Raw genomic sequence first — 20,738 nt, forward strand, 5'->3', positions numbered from 1 at the left:
TGCTATTTAAGCCAAAATATTTTTAGCCATCCTAAGGTAACCCTCTTTCCATGTTTTGATCTGCAGTGGCCACTGCAGGCTCAGCTAATATTCTGATTGAGGCCTAGAATATAAAGTGACTGTTTGGTACTAAGAGTCAATGTTTAAATCTCTGAACATTAGTAATGTTTCAAATAAAGGGGTCAGTTTTCCTACATATGAGACAACTTCTCAGCAACACATTGTGTTGGCTTCTACTTTGAGGAAAAAAATTCCAGACTTGTATCTTGTAAGACTGAGTTATGTCAGAAGTATGATTTGAGATTTTCTAAGAAGGAGCATTAGTTTCATATAATTTGGGAATAAAACATTTGATTATTTTTACTGTTTAGTCTCCTACCACTTGTGATGATAACTGTTTTATCACAAGCTTATGTATGTTGAAGTCTTAAAGGTAAGGGAAGTTAGTGTTCTGAATCCATTTGTAATTTGACAGCACTCACTCCCATGTGGAAGCGTAGTTTAACTTTTCTAAAATTTCTCTCCTTCAGTGCTAAACAAACCCTGTTTCTGCATGTCTGAATGTAGGTCGATGCATTACGATTACGTCTGGAAGAGAAGGAGACTATGCTAAATAAGAAGACAAAACAGATTCAGGAGATGGCAGAGGAGAAGGGGACTCAAGCAGGAGAGATCCATGACCTCAAGGACATGTTAGAGGTGAAGGAACGCAAAGTTAATGTTCTTCAGAAGAAGGTAAGATTGTAGAGGTCTAAGTCAGATACACATCTTTGATGCATCTTGATTTCTAAGTCTGTCAAAAAGTCTGAACTAGAATTTATATTTTGGAGATTAAAGATTGAGTCCATTCATGTAATGGGAAGATGGTGAATGATGAATTTCAGTTTGAAGTTTTGAAGAAAAAAATAGAAAGAATTCAAAGCAGAGATTGTTGCCTTTCAGTGGTTGCATGTGCTGCTTCTGCTTCGTTATTAACAATGACTGAAGTTTTGTAGGAAGGTACATCATCTGAAAAATCAATCCTTTCACTCCCACCACCTTAACAAAGCCACGCTGATTTGAAGCACAGGGCACTGGGTGACTGCGACTTCAGTATGTGATTAAATGAATCAAGGGTTGTATCAGTAGAAGCAATTAGGATGATTCCTCTGTAACTCACTGAGAAAAGTTCAGGAAGAACTTTGGATAACTTTCATTAGAAATGCTGTTTTATCATACTTAATATTTCTTGGGAACTACTAGAACAGGATAATCAGGGTTCAGACTATCCTGTATATCTTTCTGGATAAGAAAATGTAGACCTTGTCAGTGAAATGGGGGAGATCTGGATAAGAAAAAGTAGACCCTGTCAGGGAAATGAGAGTGGTTTCCCAAAGGGCATTGAGTCCTAGGGCAATGAATGTCATTATGGATGATCGTTTGCGAATTGCTCACAATGTTTCCCAAACGGCTGCTACATATGGTAAAAAGAGAGAAATGCACGTATCACAAGAAATTTTTATTTACAGAATATTTTTTTTCCTCTGTATTTTTAGAGGAGCTGCTCTTGGAGCTTGTATTCAATGTTTTAGGCTGTGAATGTAGGTTTTTTCCTAGACCTTTAAGCAATTATCTGGAATTCTTGTTATTTTTAATAGTTCAGAATATTGATTAATTTCTGATGCCTGGCCCATGCCTTTTCTTCTAGTATATAGCTATGAATCATGAGGGTTTGGGTCATGTTCAGTTCTGTTACAGCAAGCTTCATGCTGGAATGGAAGTTCAGGCATGGAGTTTAGCCATAAATAAGTCATTAATAATTCTACAATAGAGCTCTAATTCCTAATCTTCATGGCCTTATTTTTTGACTGTTCATCTTTTTAGAAACATGGATTTTTAATTTTTGTGCTGTGCTTTCTCTTTGTTTTCAAAATTGGTCATGCACACTCCAAACATTGATTGAGATCCCAGCTGAATGTTTAACCAAGAAGTGGGGAATCTGACACTTGCGTAAATGTTAAATGTCAGTGAGGTTGTTTTACTTCCATTTACTCTTACGCTGTTTTTTCACACGTTTTCTTTTTTGCTCTGCTTAACGCTTTAGGATGTTCTTTCATTGGTTCATTTATAGGCAGCGCTAAAGGTTCTCTTTTTACTAATTTCCTATACTTGTTTTCTTGAGACCTCTGTAATCCATATTAAGACAGTTTCATCTTGTCTCTTCATGTGGCTAGCCTATTTTTGAGGTTGGTTTGCTGCTGCTTTCATGTAGAAGTACCTGGTCTCTTCACACGGGAAAGTAAGGGCCCAAGCTTTTAGATGTAAAGGTTTTGAGGTCTTGTTCTCCTAGTTAGCTCAACACAGGATAACACTACCATAATAAAGTGCAATTTGAGTTGTTTTGTAAACCTGTCCCTGAGTTTCTTAAACAAAGAAACATATAACATATCTATAGAAAAATATCTCTTTCCTGCTGCTAACTAGAATCACATGCAGAGATTTGAATTTGCTTCAGCCTTCAAGTTGTTGGAACCATTTCCTTTAACATGAACAGTTGAATTGTGAAGTTTTTAAATCCAAAGATGATTTTTTCAGTTTCTATAAGTACCAAACCTAGAATATTTTTATGGAGAATCCAGCTGACAATACTTTTATCTGAGGTTTGTGGTGCAATATGGAATTTCTTTTTATTTTTTGTATGACCTAGGGTAAATGAGCTCAAATTCAGTCTTTTAAAGTTTTAGGATTGATGTTTTTAACTGAATTTTTTAATTGGTTCTCCAGACTTGGAATCTAAGACTGGGTTTGGGATTTTCTGTAGATCAGGCTTGCATTTTCTTGTTCTCTTTAGCATTTTTTCACAGAAAAGCAGAGCTTGAGAAAATATCTGAGGAGGGACAGGTCTGATTTTATCTATATACTGTGGAACTCATGAGAACTTGCATAAAATCTGTTTCAGATGCTAGAGAAAATTATGAAGTCTCATTTTTATCTGATATATATGCCTGTCCTTTTTGGACTGTACAGATAGCTATTTCTGCCTCTGCCTGGAACTTTAGAAGCCCGTAGCTCCTCTCATGTAAATGTTTCTCTCTTAAAGCTTGTAAACTCTGATCTACTTTTTCTTTTTTGCATTTCTAGAGTGTACCTTGTTATTGAAGTCCACAGCCTATTTTCTGCTTTATCCAAGTACTGTCTTTCAGACCTTCCGGGACAGTTCAGAATTTTATTTTCTTTAAAAAAAAAATGTGCAGCCTTTAAACTTTTGCCTCAATGCACAATAGTCTTTTTATTCCTCCCTCTGACTATAAACTGGCATGTTCAGATCAGGTTTTAATCTGTATATTCTAATTGAAGATCTGGATGGTACAGTTTGAAGTTTCTTTAAAGGTCACAGATAGTAGTATTTTTTTTTATTGGCTTAGTTATCTGATATGAAATGCTTCTTTTAAGTTTATCAGCATGATTTAAGTGGTACTTAGGCATTTGAATTGAATACAGTGAAAGACGATGAAAGACGTAGTACAAAAAAAGCTTTTCCTCTTGTGTAGTGTTAAGAAATATTTTTCTATGGATATTTGGAAGCAGCAGCATATAACTGCTGCTTGCAGTTATGAGGAGGTATGGGGTACAGGTGTTGGCATGTTGAAGGAATTAAACCTAATTAAGAATTAGATTAGTAGATACTATTCAATCAGTTTTTACCAAGTACTCTTCCCTCAGCATATACTCAGATTTGAGGATATTTTTGAAGTGGGTACTGTAATGAACTAAATTTTGAATATTTTTTTAATGCTAGATAAAAAGAAAATTTGTAACAAAAGCTAAAATCATAAAGATTTTGAAAAGAAAAGAATTTATTGAAAAATCATTAACTTACATAACTTACCTGTTTAGGAAATGTTGTTACTTTCTTTTGAAATTTAGAGCAATCACCTCTGCTAGTAATACAGCCATAGGCAAATGATATATGGCTATGCTGGGCATTTGGACTTCTGTTTATAATTTTTTTTTATTTTCTGTGACTGTTTTAGATGTGTAATCACCTATTCTGATGACACTGACAAGAAATTGTTTGGTGTGGTGCCCAAAACTGTGCTATACTAAATTTCTGCAATTTCTGTTGTTCAAACAAAAATGATTTAAAATCACCCTTTACTATTGGGTGTCTGTTTGGATTCATCGACGCAGGCCACTGCATAGTTTGTTTTATGAACTATTAATATCATTGTTGTATTGATTAAAGGTGGTGAACTAGAAAGTATACCTTCTGGTCATTCTTAAATCCAGATGAAGAAAGTAATGAAAATTTACTGGCTTGATTAGGGATCAAATAAAAGACACAGAAGAAGATTATGAGCAACAAAGATCTGAAAAATTAACATGACAATTGGCATCACTACTGATACCCAGTAGGCGCCAAAATACATGTTCCAGGTTGCTGAGGAAACCGCATGCTTCACATTTTAAATTCTGGAATCTTTCCAGTTCTAAGCTCCTGTAGTGATGCTGCTTGATAGCACCTTTATTTGAGACAATAGAAGTAGAGCAAATGTTAGAAATTTGGAGACTACAGAAAGGAGGCTTAGCTTTATGTGTGAAAATTTGATGCAAAAACTTAGTTTTATAGAGCTTCAGGATTTTTTTTTTTCCTCATTTCATTGAAAGTAAATCTTGCATAAAATCTCCTTTTCAGTTGTTAGAACTCCAGGCAAGGGGAGAATGTCAGAATATAAAATAGGAACCATGCTGGAAAAATTTTGAAATCTGAACCTGAAAAACATTAAATTGTGCTTCATTGGTCTCTTTGCCACATCTGTCTATCTGTGTTGGTAGACCAGGATGAAAAGGAAGAGGGAAAAAAAAAAAATCAATACTTTGCAATCAAAGCATTTTAGAGAAATAGCATTTGGGACAAAAGGTAAGTAACAGTTACTCTGAAAGAAAAAAAAAGCAGAGAGTCAATCACCCCTTGCTTTGGGGGGAGGTCATGTTTTGTCTTGGGGAGAGGGGGTTAACACTCCCTTCATTGTGCAATGCAACTGTAGGTAAATAAAATGCAAATTTTAGTGTCTGAACATAATATTTTTTTTTTGGCAGCTCCCCATGCACTATATGATAATTGACCTGTGATAAAGTAATGGAAGAACACAGATGGTTTTTTTTTGTTGTTTTGGTTTTTTTTTTTTTGTCTGTGCTGATTTTACTTGTTTAGCTAGTATTCAGGAAGACTCCAAATGCAATTTTCCTGCTCTTCTGGATAAGAAGAGTTGCCCTTCTCCAGAGGAAATAAATGCCCTCTGCTTTTCAAAAAGCTTAGAAATCAAAATAAATATCTTATGCTTATTGATAAGAAATACTGTGTGGCAGGATGGAGGGCCTGCAAATGGAATTTATAACTGTGTTGTTTAAAATCAGTAGTGACATAGTTATTACACCAGCAGTGTTGATTTAGTATTCATAACTTTTAAAGTTCAGTGTTTGTACTTTAAAGATTATTTTCTTTCCATTCCGTCATCTGTGAAGTAGATTTACCTCCTCAGGCAGCTCTTCTGCTCCAACCCTGAAGAGACGAGAGAGCACAGAGAAGGAACTGCATTTTCAAACATTTAATTCAGTTTATGGTAGTTTCATCTTCCCTGGTGTGACCTTAAACTTGCCTACCAGATGAATGAATATATGGTTTTCTAAGAATTAATAAAATGCAGGGTGGACTTTTAGATATCCCTTTGAGACTCTCTACGATGTCATTTAGTGCTGAAAAATCCCATAGTATTAACACTGTAGGCGATGGCCCGTTCAAACTTGCAGTGTGTGTCTGAGCCTCTGGTTGTGCGAACTATACGGAAAAGAACAAAGTAAGACTGTCCCAACAAAGATGGTCCGCATGTACATTTACAAAATGGGTGAGCATATGCCCTCTTATCTAAGACTGGTTAAGTTTTTGCCTCTGTAATATATCTGTGGTGAAGCTTATTCTTTGCTTTTTACGTGCTTGAATCATGAACATTTAAGGAGGAGCACCAGACAGTGCTCCAGGATCATATTGGTCTGCTCATCAGCCCAGCAGGGAAGTAGAAGGAAGATAAGCTGGGCTTTCTGCTCAGCTAGGATGAAGAAATAACTACTTTTCTTCAGGAACTCTGTGGCTTAACAAGCAGTGCAAGTACAAGAGTATTTCTGTAAATCTCTCTCTGTCAGAAAAAGCCATACTTCTGCTCCTTTTACTCCAGGTCTCAAGGCATGGCACTGAACTGGTTCCAAACCCAGTTCAGAGATTTCAAACACCACAAAAAAGAACTGAAGTCCCCACAGGCTTGTGCCAGCTTCTTTATTAAAACTGACAGATGTGACCTCAAAGATGTGTCCTGGAGGGTCATGGGGGACTTGTCCCTCCATGTCCCTGAAGGGATATCAGACCTTTGCTGCTGCTGCTGCTTTTTCTTTCGTTCAAGCCTTTCTGTTATAGGCTTGCTGACTACCACTGAACATAACAATGTTGAAATTTATGGCTTTAGAAATTTCCAGAAGCTGTTCTAATTAATTACTCTGTGTCTCCAAGGTGCTAGAGTCCCTTCTCTTTTCAGGAATATGCTCTCAGAATTGCTTTACCATGTGGGATGGGATTTTTAGATAGAGGTAAATAGATGTATTATCTTCAGTTAGAGTAATAATAGGAAAAATTAGACAAGCTTTTAATGCTTCATCTCTATCAAAATACCACTAGATAAAATCTTGTGGTAGCAATGAAAGTGCCAAAGACGACTGGAGAGGCTTCATTGTTGAGTTCAAATTCAGCATAATTATCCTGTATGCTTTTTTCATTTCTACCACTCAGGAAGGAGATTAGTTATTTAATTTCCACATGGGAAATGAGGATACAACACAGAATTTATTTTCATTTTACAATGAGCCATGACCACTTCGAAAATAGGATCCTTACCCTTCTGTTTGACTTCCCACTTCTCTGAGAAGCCATCGAGACTTTTTTGGAGCCATTGCAGCCCAGCTCAGATGGCATGGTGTGTCTTTTTTTGTTTCTATGAATGTACAACTAATAAGATATTATTAGGGCAGGGGAATACATCAGTTTCTTCATACCATTTTTCAACTCTTTGCTAGTTTGGTTTTAAAGGTGACTGATTAGCAGCAACTTCAGGTTCAGTGTCAGCAATATCACTTCCCTCTCAGGAGAGGCTTTAGCTCATGAGATTTGCTCTTTTTTTATTCTTTCTGAGCCATGTAATAACATACATTTTTCTGATTTGGAATATGGGTCCTAAAAGGTCCACAAGCTTAGCTTCAGACGGTATTTTCAATGGCAGATCGTCCATAGGTTACAGGTGCTGGTAGAGGTGACAGTGTATTCTCCAGGGACTGACCCAAGGAATACACTTTTGATCTTCTTGCCTAATCCAGATCAGTCATGGCAGATGCCTTGTAGCTTGAAGTGCACTCCAGCATTTTCATTGTAAGAGTTTTTTGTTTCCAAAGCAGCATGCATTTCACAGCTCTAGGTTGGGTGCTGTTATGGCCCTCACCAGTGAGTTCATACCCTATAGTAACAGGTATCTTGTTTAGATTATAATAAACAGTACATGATCACTTGTATTAATTGGTGAAATTCCCTTTTGTCTGTTGGATGCTTCATGCTTAGTTACTGAAAACAATAAATCATCTCCTGGGCATTCTTGGCACTATAGTGAAGAGTTGGAATTGCTTTATGTCATTAAACCAGAAGTGGGAGACTTAATACAGTTGTCCTAGGCACAGACTTCTACTGTTGAAGAACACTGTAAGATGTTTTTGCGTTGAACGTCAACAGAGGAAGCATGAGACTTTCTATTCCTAAGGGTCTGTGTTCAGCGCATTTATAGTTTTACAGCAAATTGTTTTCACAGAATCATGAAATGGTTGAGGTTGGAAGAGACCTCTGGAGGTCATCTTGTCCAACCACCCTGCTCAAGCAGGGCTACTCAGAGCTGGTTGCCTAGGACCATGTCCAGACAGCTTTTGAATAGGGTTGCATAAGAATTACTTTTATTAAACTTCAGAGCAGTGAAACCTGTGAGTGAATTTACTCACAGGTCCCTAACATGCACTTGAAGATTGTTTAGTAGGTTATGTGGGACATCTAAACTAGTGGAGGAGGCATAAGTTGAATTTGGAAAATTGATTTTATACGAAAAAAATTTTATGCTATTACAGTGATTTTTAGTGCACAGTTATGGCTACCAATGCAGCAGCTATGTTAGAGGAATCTACTAGATTCTAAATAAATTTTTATGCTAATTATAAATTAGAATTTGTAAATGGAGAATGTGCTGCTTTATTTTTATATAACCCCCTCTTTTGCCTGCAGCATTTTGTGATACCACAATAAAAACAAAAACATCTGGATGATACGTAGCATATGTACCTATATTCCCAGATGTGTGGTAATATTATTTTAAAAAATGAAATGTTCCAATGTGTGCGAAAGATAGCAAGCCAATTTCTTATTTTGAGATCTAGTAACGTAAGGAACATTCAATTTATATCAATGTTATTGAAGAATCTTGCCTTTTGCCTTTAGTAACTAAAGTACTTGATTTTTTTTTTCTGAAGTAATGAATTTCTACTCCTCCTTTTAGATAAGTAGTTTCAAATGAAGAAGGAAAACAGGACTGCGAGGTTAACGATGTTAGTTCTGTAGTTCAGCTATTGTAGCTGGCTAATGTAGGGTTTTAAACTGATACACATTGCTGTAATAGTGTCACATAAGATGGATAGCAATAGCAAAGTTACAAGAAAACTCTCTTGGAGTTTCTGATATTATCTGTGCTCCAGCGTTCCAAAAAACTGAAACCACAATTCAGCAAATCTGTCATATACACAAGGAATCATTTTTTTAGTATCCCTTAAAGAGGAGCAGTCATTTTAATATTATGTCCTTCTTGTGCCTTGAGATAACCTCTTGATTGGCAAGACAGAACGTTACTCATAGGTAGTGGGACTGACAAATTCTGGTTTCTTGAAGGTATCTGGGAAAACAGCCAACTGTGGGGCCTCTTGGCTTCATTATAAATTAAACGTGTAGTTTTTCTGGCAAGATAAAGCTAATAAGCTTTGTTGGTGTATTCACTGTTGTACTAGACATATACAAAGTTCCCTATGATTGAAGAGGCAGAAAAAGCAAGGGCGTATGCCATTTTTGCTTACATCAGTCTTCCTCACATGGCTTTTCATTGCTCTCTGGATTGCAAGACTTCACAATTTCCAGCGCTTTGGTCACCAGGCGTCCAGGCGTTTTCTGCCCCTGAGGGGATTGTCTGAACTGTGTCTGGAACAGACTTTACTGATTGCATTAGCCAACTTAGGGATCTTCACTAGAACAAGGAGGGAGTAATTTTTCAGTTTAAATCAATAATTCCTTAGAATCAAGAGGGTATTTTGAATCCACTAGGCTAGACAGTTTTCTAAGGTGGGTCTCTGCACAATATTTATACAGTCATTAGGACTGTCATAAGGCACAAGTATATGAATAGCTTTCAAGCCTGTGATTTCACTTATCCAAAGGATGAGAAAACTGGTCAGTATAGAGCAGTGCCACCAGGAGAAACTAAGATCACCTTGTCCCACAATAGCATGCATTTGATAATTAGGTTGCTCTGCTGCATGATGAAGGGCTTACATACCTTCTGGCAAAGATGGGTGGAGAATGGTTTTAAACACAAAACTTCTGGATAAAGAGGACCATTCTCTGTCCCTTCTAGCCTTTATTTTCAGTAGAGATTGGAGTGTTGATTTGCCTAAAGCAGTCTGTGGTATAAAATGGGAAAGAATATAATCAAATGATGGTCATAATTTAATATATTGGGCCCTTAAATTATTTTTAAATTTTTTTGAGCACAGGCCACAAGAATTTTATTTGATATTTTGTCACCTGTCACTGTATGTTCTGCAGTAATTCTGTAAGAGCAGTGATAGCTAAATACTGAAGAATACACACATACACACACTCTTGTGTTTAGTATTTACAGTATGACTTCCTAATCCCTTCCTATTCATCACTCTATATCCTTTCTAGGAGAACGAAACAGGACAATCACAGTTGACTGGGCATGTTTTACACTGGGATTAGAAGCATCCCTCCTTTACAGAGCTCTCCCCTCTGGTTTAGGGCAGCTTCACCTTACAGTATTTCTTTGATCATTTTAATAAACCGGTGATTTGGACAAAGTAATTCAGTGTTTGAATCCAAATCTCATTTAAAATCTTTGTTCAAGTTGTACAGCCTTCTGCTTGAGTGATCCTAAATGGTGATGTAAATGGAGTTTAGTTTGCTGTGAGGATTTCCTTTATAGTCAATATTAAATCCCATGTTCCCATCCTATCCATTGGTCTGCCTCAGTGTTTGGTCTTTTCTGCTCCCTGATTTCCATTCTTGGGTATCGCAGTGCTGTGATGAGTTAAGCCTTTCCTTTCTTCATGTCTTTTCTCGTCACCCTTTTTTCTGTAATGAGACTGTGATATGTAGCACTATACTATGTATGTATCTAAGCAGGGATGTATCTAAGTTATGGTATCCTTACCCTGTGTAGAATCAAAATCTAAAGCAAGTCAGGAAAATAACATCAGTATTCCTGAGTATAGGAAATCAAGTTGGCATAGAATAAAGAGTGTTTTTCACAATAATAATCAATGAAACATCGTACTTGGTTTATCCAAGTAAAGAAGTTTAATTCATAATATAGTAAGTTTTTCACTTGACACTTTTAAAATGCTATATAACTTTGTGAAGCTTGAGCTATTCTAAAAGCAGTGTCACAACTTCTTCATTTTATTCTGCTTCTTACAAAACAGAATATCAGATCTAAGTTAGCATTTATTCGTTCCAATTTTTTCCCTTGTTTTGCCCGCCTTCCACAATGAAGTAGTTTCGGTTTTCCTTATTTTGAACATTTGGAAACCATTAATACGAAAATACTCCAAATTATAGTATTTGTATTTTTTTCGTAATGAACTTTCCTAAATCAAATCTGTGCACATTTATTGTCAAAGTCTTTTCTGGGACTTGGAACAGGAATGAGCAAATGTCCCCAAAATACTTGGGTTTTTTAATCCATTTGTATTTGGTAGGTCTTAGGAGTAAAACTTTAGAAAGCGTAGTCACAGAGATTGCTTCATAGTGTCAGGACACAGCTGAAAGGAGAATTAGCATGATGTTATTCTGTATAATTAGGCCAGGATTTCAACAAAATGGATGTTATCCATAATTAGATTGTGAAATAAATTACCACATTATTTCAATTATGGTTCTCAGTATAAGTGACATTTTAACATATATGAAATAAATGAGTAATATATAAACTTAGTATTTCATTGAAGAGGAGAAGCAGAGTCTAAGTGAATTTGTTTATTTATGATAGCAATGTTCTGTTTTGAATTACTTGGGAGAATGAAAGTATTGCACTCAAGTTGGAACCAACAAATTGTCTTAAACAACCCAGGTTGAAAACTCGTTGTTGTTGGATAATGGATACATTGTCTTAGCTGATGAATACCAGCAAAAACAAGGAGTCACCCAGTAAAGCTTTAAGATAAACCAGTGATAGAGATTTTTTTTATGGATTATGTAATTAACCATGTGTACTTAACCAGATGGCTCACATATTGCTGAAACAAATCTCTTATGAACAGTTCTGATACTTTTGTTATTTAATTTGCATTTTACATAAAGTATTGTCCATTCATATTAAAACCTGTATGCTTTGAGACATAACCAATATTAGTGGGTTGAAAAGAGTGCCTCCCCCTGCACCCCCCACTTCAGAACCCTCTCTGTATTGGCCAGTGTCCATGATAGGATTTTACAATTCAAAGATTCTGCTTTTGACTCGGTTAGGCTATTGGTATTATTGAACCTCCTCAAAATGAAGCAATTTCTTAACTAAATTTAACTGTTTTACAGCTGTCTAAGGATGTGAGTCATTGCTAATGTGTAATTTTTTCAAGGCAAATGCTTTGGAACTGAGACAATGCTTAAGAACATATACGTTGTGAATTTCAGGTCATTTACCAATTCAAAAGTCAATCTTCAGACTTGGGTCCTAATTTCTTTCTTTTTCTTTCCCCCCTCCTCCCCCCCGACTTGAATTATGCTGGAGTCTCCTTAGAAGCTTGTAAGGAAAATGCCTCTCAGTATCAGTTTTCAGAAATAGCAAACTTTGACGATGGGATTGTGTTAGAAGGTTTGAAGGAAATTCAAGCTATTTACTAGCAGGACAGAAGGATTGCAAACATGATAGTAACATTCTGAGAATATGATTTGAAACATCTGGTTTAAATACTGTTTGTTGTAGGGAATACGACAGTACAGAAAAAATTCTTTACTATTTTGAAGATAGTGTAATTCAGTTTGTTGTGACTGTTCTTGTTAGTTCTACTTTGCAGTGATCTGTCAGCAAACTGGTGCTACCAGAGGATGATTAGGTACACAAAGAAAAGGAGGACAAAAGGAAACAAAGGGATGGAAATGTCCTTAGAGATTATTTATGTAAACATAGCTGAACTATTTTTCTGGCTGATATAAATCTACTTGCAAAGCACCTTTGTATGAAAAAGCACCAGAACTAGAATAGTCTTTTGGATCAGTGTCGATTGTTTGTTCCTCCTTCACCAAAAGTACAAGATAATGAACTGTCTATACAAGTTAAGTCAATTTTTGTTGTAGCAGCACTTCTTCCTGCATACCATTCTTTTCTCAAGTCAACCTTATTGCGTAAGTGGGCGTGCGAAGTTAGGTCAAGAATAAAGCATTAATTGCATTAGGTGTCCCGCAATTCCTAGATTTTTTTTTTTAAGCTTTGTTTTTGCAGTGTGCAAGTTTGTTCCTTTTGAAGCAGTAGCAATGTGCCTGTTTGTGGTCCATATACCTATTTGATAATTAAGTAGGTTTTAAGTAGAAATCACAAAAATACATTCTTTGTGCTTTCTAAGCTGGATAGCAACAAAATGCTTTATGTGTAAAGCTAAACACTGTAGAACTTCATGCTAATTTCAAAGGACTTTTTGCAGATTGAAGATCATGAGAGTAAAAATGACAAAAAGATTTTATCTTCGGCAAAAGCAAGCAACCTTTTTTTTTTATGGGTGTTATTTTGAATTTTAACTGGACCTGAGTACAGTAGATAAGTACGTGTAAGATGTACTCCTACGCTGGAGTTTCCCTGTCTCAAATTCTCTTTTTGTCCTGTCCTTCTCCATGCTCTCCGTACCCCCTCTAGCCTGGTTCTCTTTCTTAAGCCAACTGTATGTTCCTCTGTAGCCCATGGCCACTGAAGGAGTCTCCTGGTATAAGATTCTCTGTACTAGTTCAAGGTGTTACAGAATCCCACTATGTTAAATCCTACTATGTTAGGTTCAGCAACATCAGGGCATTTCCAAAGTGCACAATGATATTCCAATGTGTTGTTGCAAAGACAGTAATGTTCCAGATAAGCATTGAAGTAGAGAGGCAGTAAAAAGAAGAAAACTTTCTTGGGAGGCAAAATAAAAATTAATTCTGTCTTCACTAGGTAGCAAAATTAATGTAAACTGAACAAATGTTTACTGCTTAACTGAACAGTTCACCATCTCTACACTGAAGTATTAGCTGGGACTTCAGAATTTAAAGTTCTTTAATAAGAGACAGAGACCACCACTGGTATTTTGCATTTCATAGTGTCTTCAGTTTACTTCATGCTTAACAAACTTTGTTAAATTAACTGATACGCAAATTACTTGAAGGTGATTTTTAGTATGATGATTCAAAAACAAGAATCTCTGAATATAACTTAACAGTTTAACTGTATTTATATCAATTGGTTGGATCATAAAGTAAAAAGAGCATACTGAATGCAGCTGAACTTTGGAAGGAACTCTGACTTGTGTTTGCCAAAATGTTACTGAAAAAAGGGAAATTATTTTGATCTATCCTGAACTTCAAAACAACTTAAAAATCTCACCCTTGCAATGAGACATGGTATGCCTGAAGCTTCACCATTCAGCTTCAGCACATTGTTGCTAGTCTTGGGAATTTAACCTTTAAAATTAATAGCAAGAACATTACTCTCGGTCTGATTGATTCAATACAGTAATATGATATTCAGTCATGTGATAAACCTTATTTCACTGGGGACTGTAAAAGCAACACCTGATATTGGAGGTACAAATGGAGCCAACACACATACAAAAGATCAAATTTTGCTTACTGAATGTAGATTTTTGCAATCCATGCAGGACTGCTGCAGTGGTACTTTTGCAAGATCTGCAATAGAAAGACAGTTATAATGATGAGGTTTTCAGTGTGACATTTATAAAACTGGAGCTTAATCTTATAAAACTGACCAGTAATATCTGCTTATAGGCTTTCATTATGATCTCCAAAATATGACTTTCAGAAACACAGTAATATTTACAAATCCAGTAGTATAGCTTTCTTGAACAGTCTCTCAGGACTTAAGGTGACCTCTCATTAATACATTTTAGGAACAAAATTTCTTGCATTCAGATCCATCTCAATTTTCTAGAGTAAATATCTTACTCCTTCTTCTGAAGTAACAATTTTTTTATTATGTCAGATACAACAATGTGATCATGTCTACTGTAATTGTTATGTTCTCATCCTGATATTAATGCAAGCCCACCTTTCTCAGCTCAGATACTGTGGGATTCTAGCAAAATCAAGTGTGACTGCAGGCTATCAAATTCTTATCATTATATTAGTATTCTTACATTGAAGGGAGTGGCATGTCTCCAACTAGGCAGACTTGTAGATGTTCTGTCATCACATACCTGCTTACTCACCCACTCTTTCTTCCACAATAGCTTTTTTGTCTTCATATTAATATTCCTGACACAGACAAAATCACCTCTGCCTGTGATCGGTGAGAATCCATCATCTCCTTGTAGTCATTGACCCTGGAGCTGCTGTGACCAATAGTACCTTTACAAAACCAAGGAAAAACTGTTTGGAAAGCTCACAGCTTATGTGAAGTTTTTGTTTATCTGGATGGCTATGCTATAGGAATAGAACAGAAAACCTCTCAACCCACCTGATTATTTAGATCCTTTTACGGTACTAGTTCCACTGGATGAAAGCTAGGATCAAAAAAGTGGGAGGCTTAACAGTACCCTGTTAATAATATACTTCTGTATATTATGATGAAGATGTCATGTTACCGGTCAAAACACTCTCTTTGCGGAGCTGCACTGGGGAAGTCAAGTGTGGAGTATAAGCAGAGGCATTTTCACCTGTTTATAGAAAACAGTACAGTGAAACATTTGTCTGCAGGTAAGTAATATAGCTGGTTAGTACATACTGGAGATACACACAAACAGTGGAATATGCAATGAACTTTCTCAAATTGAAAAAGATTTTGAATTTAAAATAAGACGTTTTGCTTTTTTAAAAATATTTCCAAACATTATTGGATCTTTATATTTCTAAGAGGATTGTTCCACTTTTTTAAATTGTCTTAGAATGAAAGGGTTTTGACCACTTTGAACTTTTTTTCTTTCACCACTTTATTCCTTTTACAAGTCAAACAGAATAGCAAGAAGAAAATTGGAAGTGGGAAATGAAACATAAATGAAACATAAATGCAGTTAATTCTGTTACAACCCAGGTGATGAAAAAACTTACCATTGCAAAGTGTCGATCTTTGATTAAAACCAAGTATTTTGAAGGAGGAAAAAGGTTCTTTTCCAATAACAGGGTGGGGGTGGGGAAAAGAGATTGAATGACCAGTTCACAAACCCACTTCGTTTATCCTAATTTGGAAGTCACTGGTATAATCGAAGTTGTTTTCCAAGTGTTCAATTTACACATAGCCAAGGGTTTGACGATGGTGCTACGGAAGGATTTCTTGGTTGAAGCATGATACGAAGGATCTACTAGTAACCTCTAACTAAAGGAATTTGGGAGTCTAGTGGCCTTGATGGGTATTAAACTAGATGCGTCTCATTTAAATCCTTGGGCTGTTTTTAATTTGCATTTGCATGGGGTTTTCAGTGAGATTTGTATTTGCAAAAAGTAGAATGCTTCCTTGCCTTTGGAACAGAATGCCAGAGGAAACTTCTCTTGCCTCTGCTCCAGTGCTTCAGGGCTGGAAGGCAAAATAATTAGTTCCACACAACTAGGAATAAATCACCCAGGTTGAAACATGATAGTGTCTGACAACTGGTAATGTTGGAAAAAAAGATTTCGGTAAATCATTATTGATGAGAAAATTGGTATGCCGAGCAGCTGATACCAGTGTATGTATGTGTACCTTTACAGTAAGCTTAGTGTTGCTAACTTACCCATAGATTGCTGTCTTTACCCTGCAAAAGAAGTTTATATGGCAAGAATAAAGATTGTTAAAAATCTAGTAATAGTACAATTTTTTTTATTTTTGCTTTTTAGAAACTTTGTACAGTAGTATATATTCCTTAGGTTTGTAGAATATTTCAGAGGAAATTTATCATCTTCCAAATATTTGAAAACTAAACAGTGCTGGTTCAATCCTTGTCCCTTTGTGTCTTCCAGAGGGCTTGAGATTCCATTGCGATTTATTTCATCTTTTCTTGAGGAGAAAAGAAAGACCCTCTTTTGGTTATCTGTTTTATTTTTATCCTTTATTTCAGAATTTGTTCAGAATTACTTTTTGGGGGAGATTGGGTAGGAAAAAAGGATGGTAAAACAAATATGACATTATGTATTATTTTTGAAAATGGTTCTCAAACTACTTGCAAGGACATAATAGCAAAATTTTTTATTAATTAACTATATGGGCAAAGTGTAGACTATTCGCTTTTTTCTTCAGATTATATCATTTTGGAGAACCTATAGTTTAGTTATTATGTGTTACAGTAGCACAGGTTTGGGAGAAAAATGGAATAAAGGCAATTATTTCATTGTTCATTGTGATTTCATAAAGGAAATTTTGCATCTATAATTATACAAGTGTTTCAGTTTGGATACATCAATTGATCCAGTTCTAGCTTTCTGTAATTTTAAGGGCATGTCCCTGTTGGGGACCATCAGTTATCTGACCCTGCAAAAGGCACGGTTGTAGGTAGAGTGGGTTTTTTAGGTAGTGTCTAGCTATTAATGTGACTTAGAACATTTCAGTGTACCTGCTGTTCCCTGGATGGTAACGAAAAACATCATTCATTACTCCAAACTGAAAAGTATGCATATAGACTGAAATAATAGACAGGTTCACACTTTCTACACTTTTTTTTATTATTATTTTTTGGTATACAGGAGGGTGCAGTTGCAATGGGAAGATGCAGCAGTCATATGTGGTACTGTTGTACAGCTGTCATCTTACTCTGATCACAAGAAACTGTTAACTGCAACATGAAAACGCATGCTGTGCTTGTGCAAATGCTTGTGCTGCCTTGGCAGGCACATTAATATATGCTGAAGATGAATTATTTAGCTGTCTCTTGTGTGCAGTTTGCTCACAGCAGAAAGTCACCCTGCACTATCCCCCCTTCAGCCAGTTGGAGCCTTTGCCAGAGTGTTTTGCCTCCAGAAGTAAACAGGAGTCTAAGAATAGCTCAGCCTTCTTTGTAGTATATTTTCATGGTTGGCTGTCTAAACAGCCAGCCTGTCTAGACAGCTGACGACACTGAAAGCTCGTAAGGTCAAAAGGAGCCATGTAGGCTACTTTTGGAGATGTTACCTCCTTGGTAGCTGTACGTGTGGGTGCCAGGAGAACTTTTCAATCACAACTAGTAGGGTTCTTTCTGCCTTTCCATGGGCTACAAACGTATGATAAGGCATTAATAATAGATATGAGTGTATAAAGAAGGAATTTTCAATTCTTACAGTTATTTCTGACTCACATGAGATGTCATTGGTTATGCTTTTTTGGTGCTCTTTAAAATTTGTTTTGTAGTGTCCTTTGTGTTGTGCTCAGATTTATATTTTAAGCATAACTTGGAGGCCTAATACTTGTTACATTATTTCTTACAAATGTCTTTAAAAGAATATCTTGCTACAAGTGTTTTGGAGATGGGTACCTTACATGCCACATCATTCACCAGTTTATGATGTACGTTTGCTGATGCAAGAAGTTGTCAGCAACAAGAACAAAAAAGAAGCAACTGAGAAATCTCTACCCAGTTTAATCCTTTTGCTGATAAATCTGTTTTCAACAGGTTGTCATAATGTCAATGTGTCTGTTTCTTGTGTATGTATGCATAAAATGGGTTTAGCACTAGGTCTTCTCAGTCTGTCAAAAGATATATTCAGAACTCATAAATTGATTGAATTCTACATGCGCAGAAAACAAGGCTGATATATTTTCTACCCAGGGAATGGCGCTTAGTGTTAGTCCATCATATAGCAAACCACCATGTAAGATGAAAAAACAATATGCCAGTACAATAAAGAATATGACAGTACCAAAGGAAATACTTAAAATAATACTTCTTCACAACTTCTTAATTATCAAGTGTCTTTTTTGGTTTACATATGCAGTAATGTTTTTCTCAGCTTTTTTCCTTTCATATTGTTAATACATTGATCATCTTTCAGTCACACAGCGCCCAACATCCTCAGAAATTAGGAATAATACCCTTTCTTTATGTTGTTCTTGTAAATATTATTTAGACTTTCTTGCTCTGAATTCTGTCCTGATTATTGGAAAGGTTACTGATTCCTTGTTAATATTTGATGGTTTTGGTTGCATTGCTTGATGTTTTGATGTAGGATTATAGGAATTAGGCCCTTGCCTACTTGCTTTGCTTTAAGAATATTTTTAAGAGTTTAATACGCTCCTAAGATGATTTTGGATGGTTTGCTTGCTGTTGTCTTAAAATTTACTCCTCTTCTTTAAGATTGAAAATCTTCAAGAGCAGTTAAGAGACAAGGAGAAGCAAATGAGCAGCTTAAAGGATCGAGTGAAATCCTTGCAGGCTGACACCACAAATACTGACACCGCCTTGACCACGCTGGAAGAAGCACTTGCAGAAAAAGTGAGTATGGAAAGCCTAAGTCCCTTCCTTCGAAAGGTCCTTCTACTAATAACCTCTCTGACGTCGGCTTTTCCGTGTGATTCCTGGACTCTGTGAGAAGACATCTGTCCGATGCAATGCCACGGTGACATCCTTTGTCTCTGGCAGCTGAGGAGGGATCAGGAGAGTGCGGCTGCTGCCGAGATGGGTCCCTCGCTAGAGGGCACTGCAGGATACGCGGAGTGGCGGCCGGGCCGCTCTCCCATTGAACCAGCCCGGGGTACCACTTCTGTACCGTGGGTGTAGAACTGAGCCCCAGGCTGTTGCTCTGGTCATTAGCTACTCACCATCGTTTTGTGTGAAAGAAATTGGTCTTCTCACGTTGTCATCTCTTTACGTGGTGCATCTTTGGTATTATTGTGACATTTCAGCTGCAGATTCTTCTGCTTTTTTCCTTCCTCTTTTCTTTTCTTTTTTTTTTTTTTTTTTTTTTTTTTTTTTTATTTAAGGTCTGGCTAATATCTTATTTCATTTTATCTTCTCTGCTCAGATATTTTAATAAGAAATTTATTTTTAAAGTTTTGCTGCATGAAATTGGGTTTTAGTTCCCAATATTGAATTAAAATGAATACTTATCCTGCTGTAGCTGTATTTCAGTCTCACTTTATTTGCAGCTTTATTATTCTCATTGTATTTTTTTTTTATGCTTGCCCAGTTCTTAGGAGATAGCGGATGGAGGGAACATTCTTGTCTATTCTGTTTTGGTGGGGCAACTTTTTGGAATTACTATTTTTTCTTGATTCCTGGAGAACCAGGGTTACAGCTCCTTTAGTCTGTCAGATTCTATAAATGTAAAGTTATGGTAAAGCTTTCCCTGAGGTTGGGGAATTCACTTGCATCCCTTCAACTTCCAAGATAACCATTGATATCTGGTGTACAGAAAAGTTGTTTTGTTCCCTTTTCTTACTGCACATCGATCCTGGTGTCACCCCTTTCTCTCTGAAGGGGACTTAACTGTACATTTTGGAAAAGTAAGATTTAAGTAAGGAAGGAAGCAATATGTCATGTGTCCTGGTCTTGGTTAATTTTGATTATCAGAACCAGATAAATTGTGTTGCATTGTAACAGTACTGTGAACTTTCAGAGATACAGAAAGCCTGATATTTCTTAGCAATGAATCCATAGATTTCTCCAGTTTCCTCTTTCTTGAGGGATCTGTTTTACAATAGTGAAGAAAAGAAAATGGCAATATCCTACACTCTTCCTGCTCATCTACAGTGTGTAAGAAGTGTTGTGATAAGGAATCTCAGAAGTTGAACTGACTTAGAGGGATTTTCTTCACAGAGTGTTTTCTTTTGTCAGGAAAGGACCATTGAGCGCCTAAAGGAGCAACGTGACAGAGATGAACGAGAAAAACAGGAAGAGATCGACAACTACAAAAAAGACATTAAAGACCTGAAAGAGAAAGTCAGCATTTTACAAGGAGATCTTACAGAGAAAGAGGTTGACCAGCAGAATGAATCTGTTGTATTAGAATTGTTTGTTGTATATGTATGTGTTATATTTGAGATGAAGAAAACTGTTCCTTTATAGTAATGATCCTTCAACAAGTTTATCCAGTAAAACATATTGTTTGAGAATTTTTCAAAGCATAAATATTTCAGAACCACCTTTTCATGGATAGCACACAGTCCCCTTATTTGCAGCAGTTCATTGTATTAGGACTGAATGACCGATGGTCAGTGATAGCATTTACTAGAGCTATCCTTATAGACAACTGAAGGCAG

The 20,738-nt window shown here is 36.4% G+C and overlaps 1 protein-coding gene across 1 annotated transcript in view; it reads left to right on the plus strand.

The window, feature by feature from the left end:
- Window positions 1-567: 567 nt before the first annotated feature.
- Window positions 568-20,738, plus strand: part of ERC1 (ELKS/RAB6-interacting/CAST family member 1) — a gene marked incomplete at its 5' end in the record, with an annotated part of 203,483 nt that continues 183,312 nt past the window's right edge. The window contains 3 exons of the mRNA XM_009578108.1: window positions 568-735; window positions 18,835-18,972; window positions 20,314-20,454. Of these exons, the coding sequence (XP_009576403.1) occupies window positions 568-735; window positions 18,835-18,972; window positions 20,314-20,454 (447 nt within the window). The remainder of the gene's footprint in view (window positions 736-18,834; window positions 18,973-20,313; window positions 20,455-20,738) is intronic.

Source organism: Fulmarus glacialis, unplaced genomic scaffold, assembly GCF_000690835.1.
Source record: "Fulmarus glacialis isolate BGI_N327 unplaced genomic scaffold, ASM69083v1 scaffold6230, whole genome shotgun sequence".
Lineage (NCBI taxonomy): Eukaryota > Metazoa > Chordata > Aves > Procellariiformes > Procellariidae > Fulmarus > Fulmarus glacialis.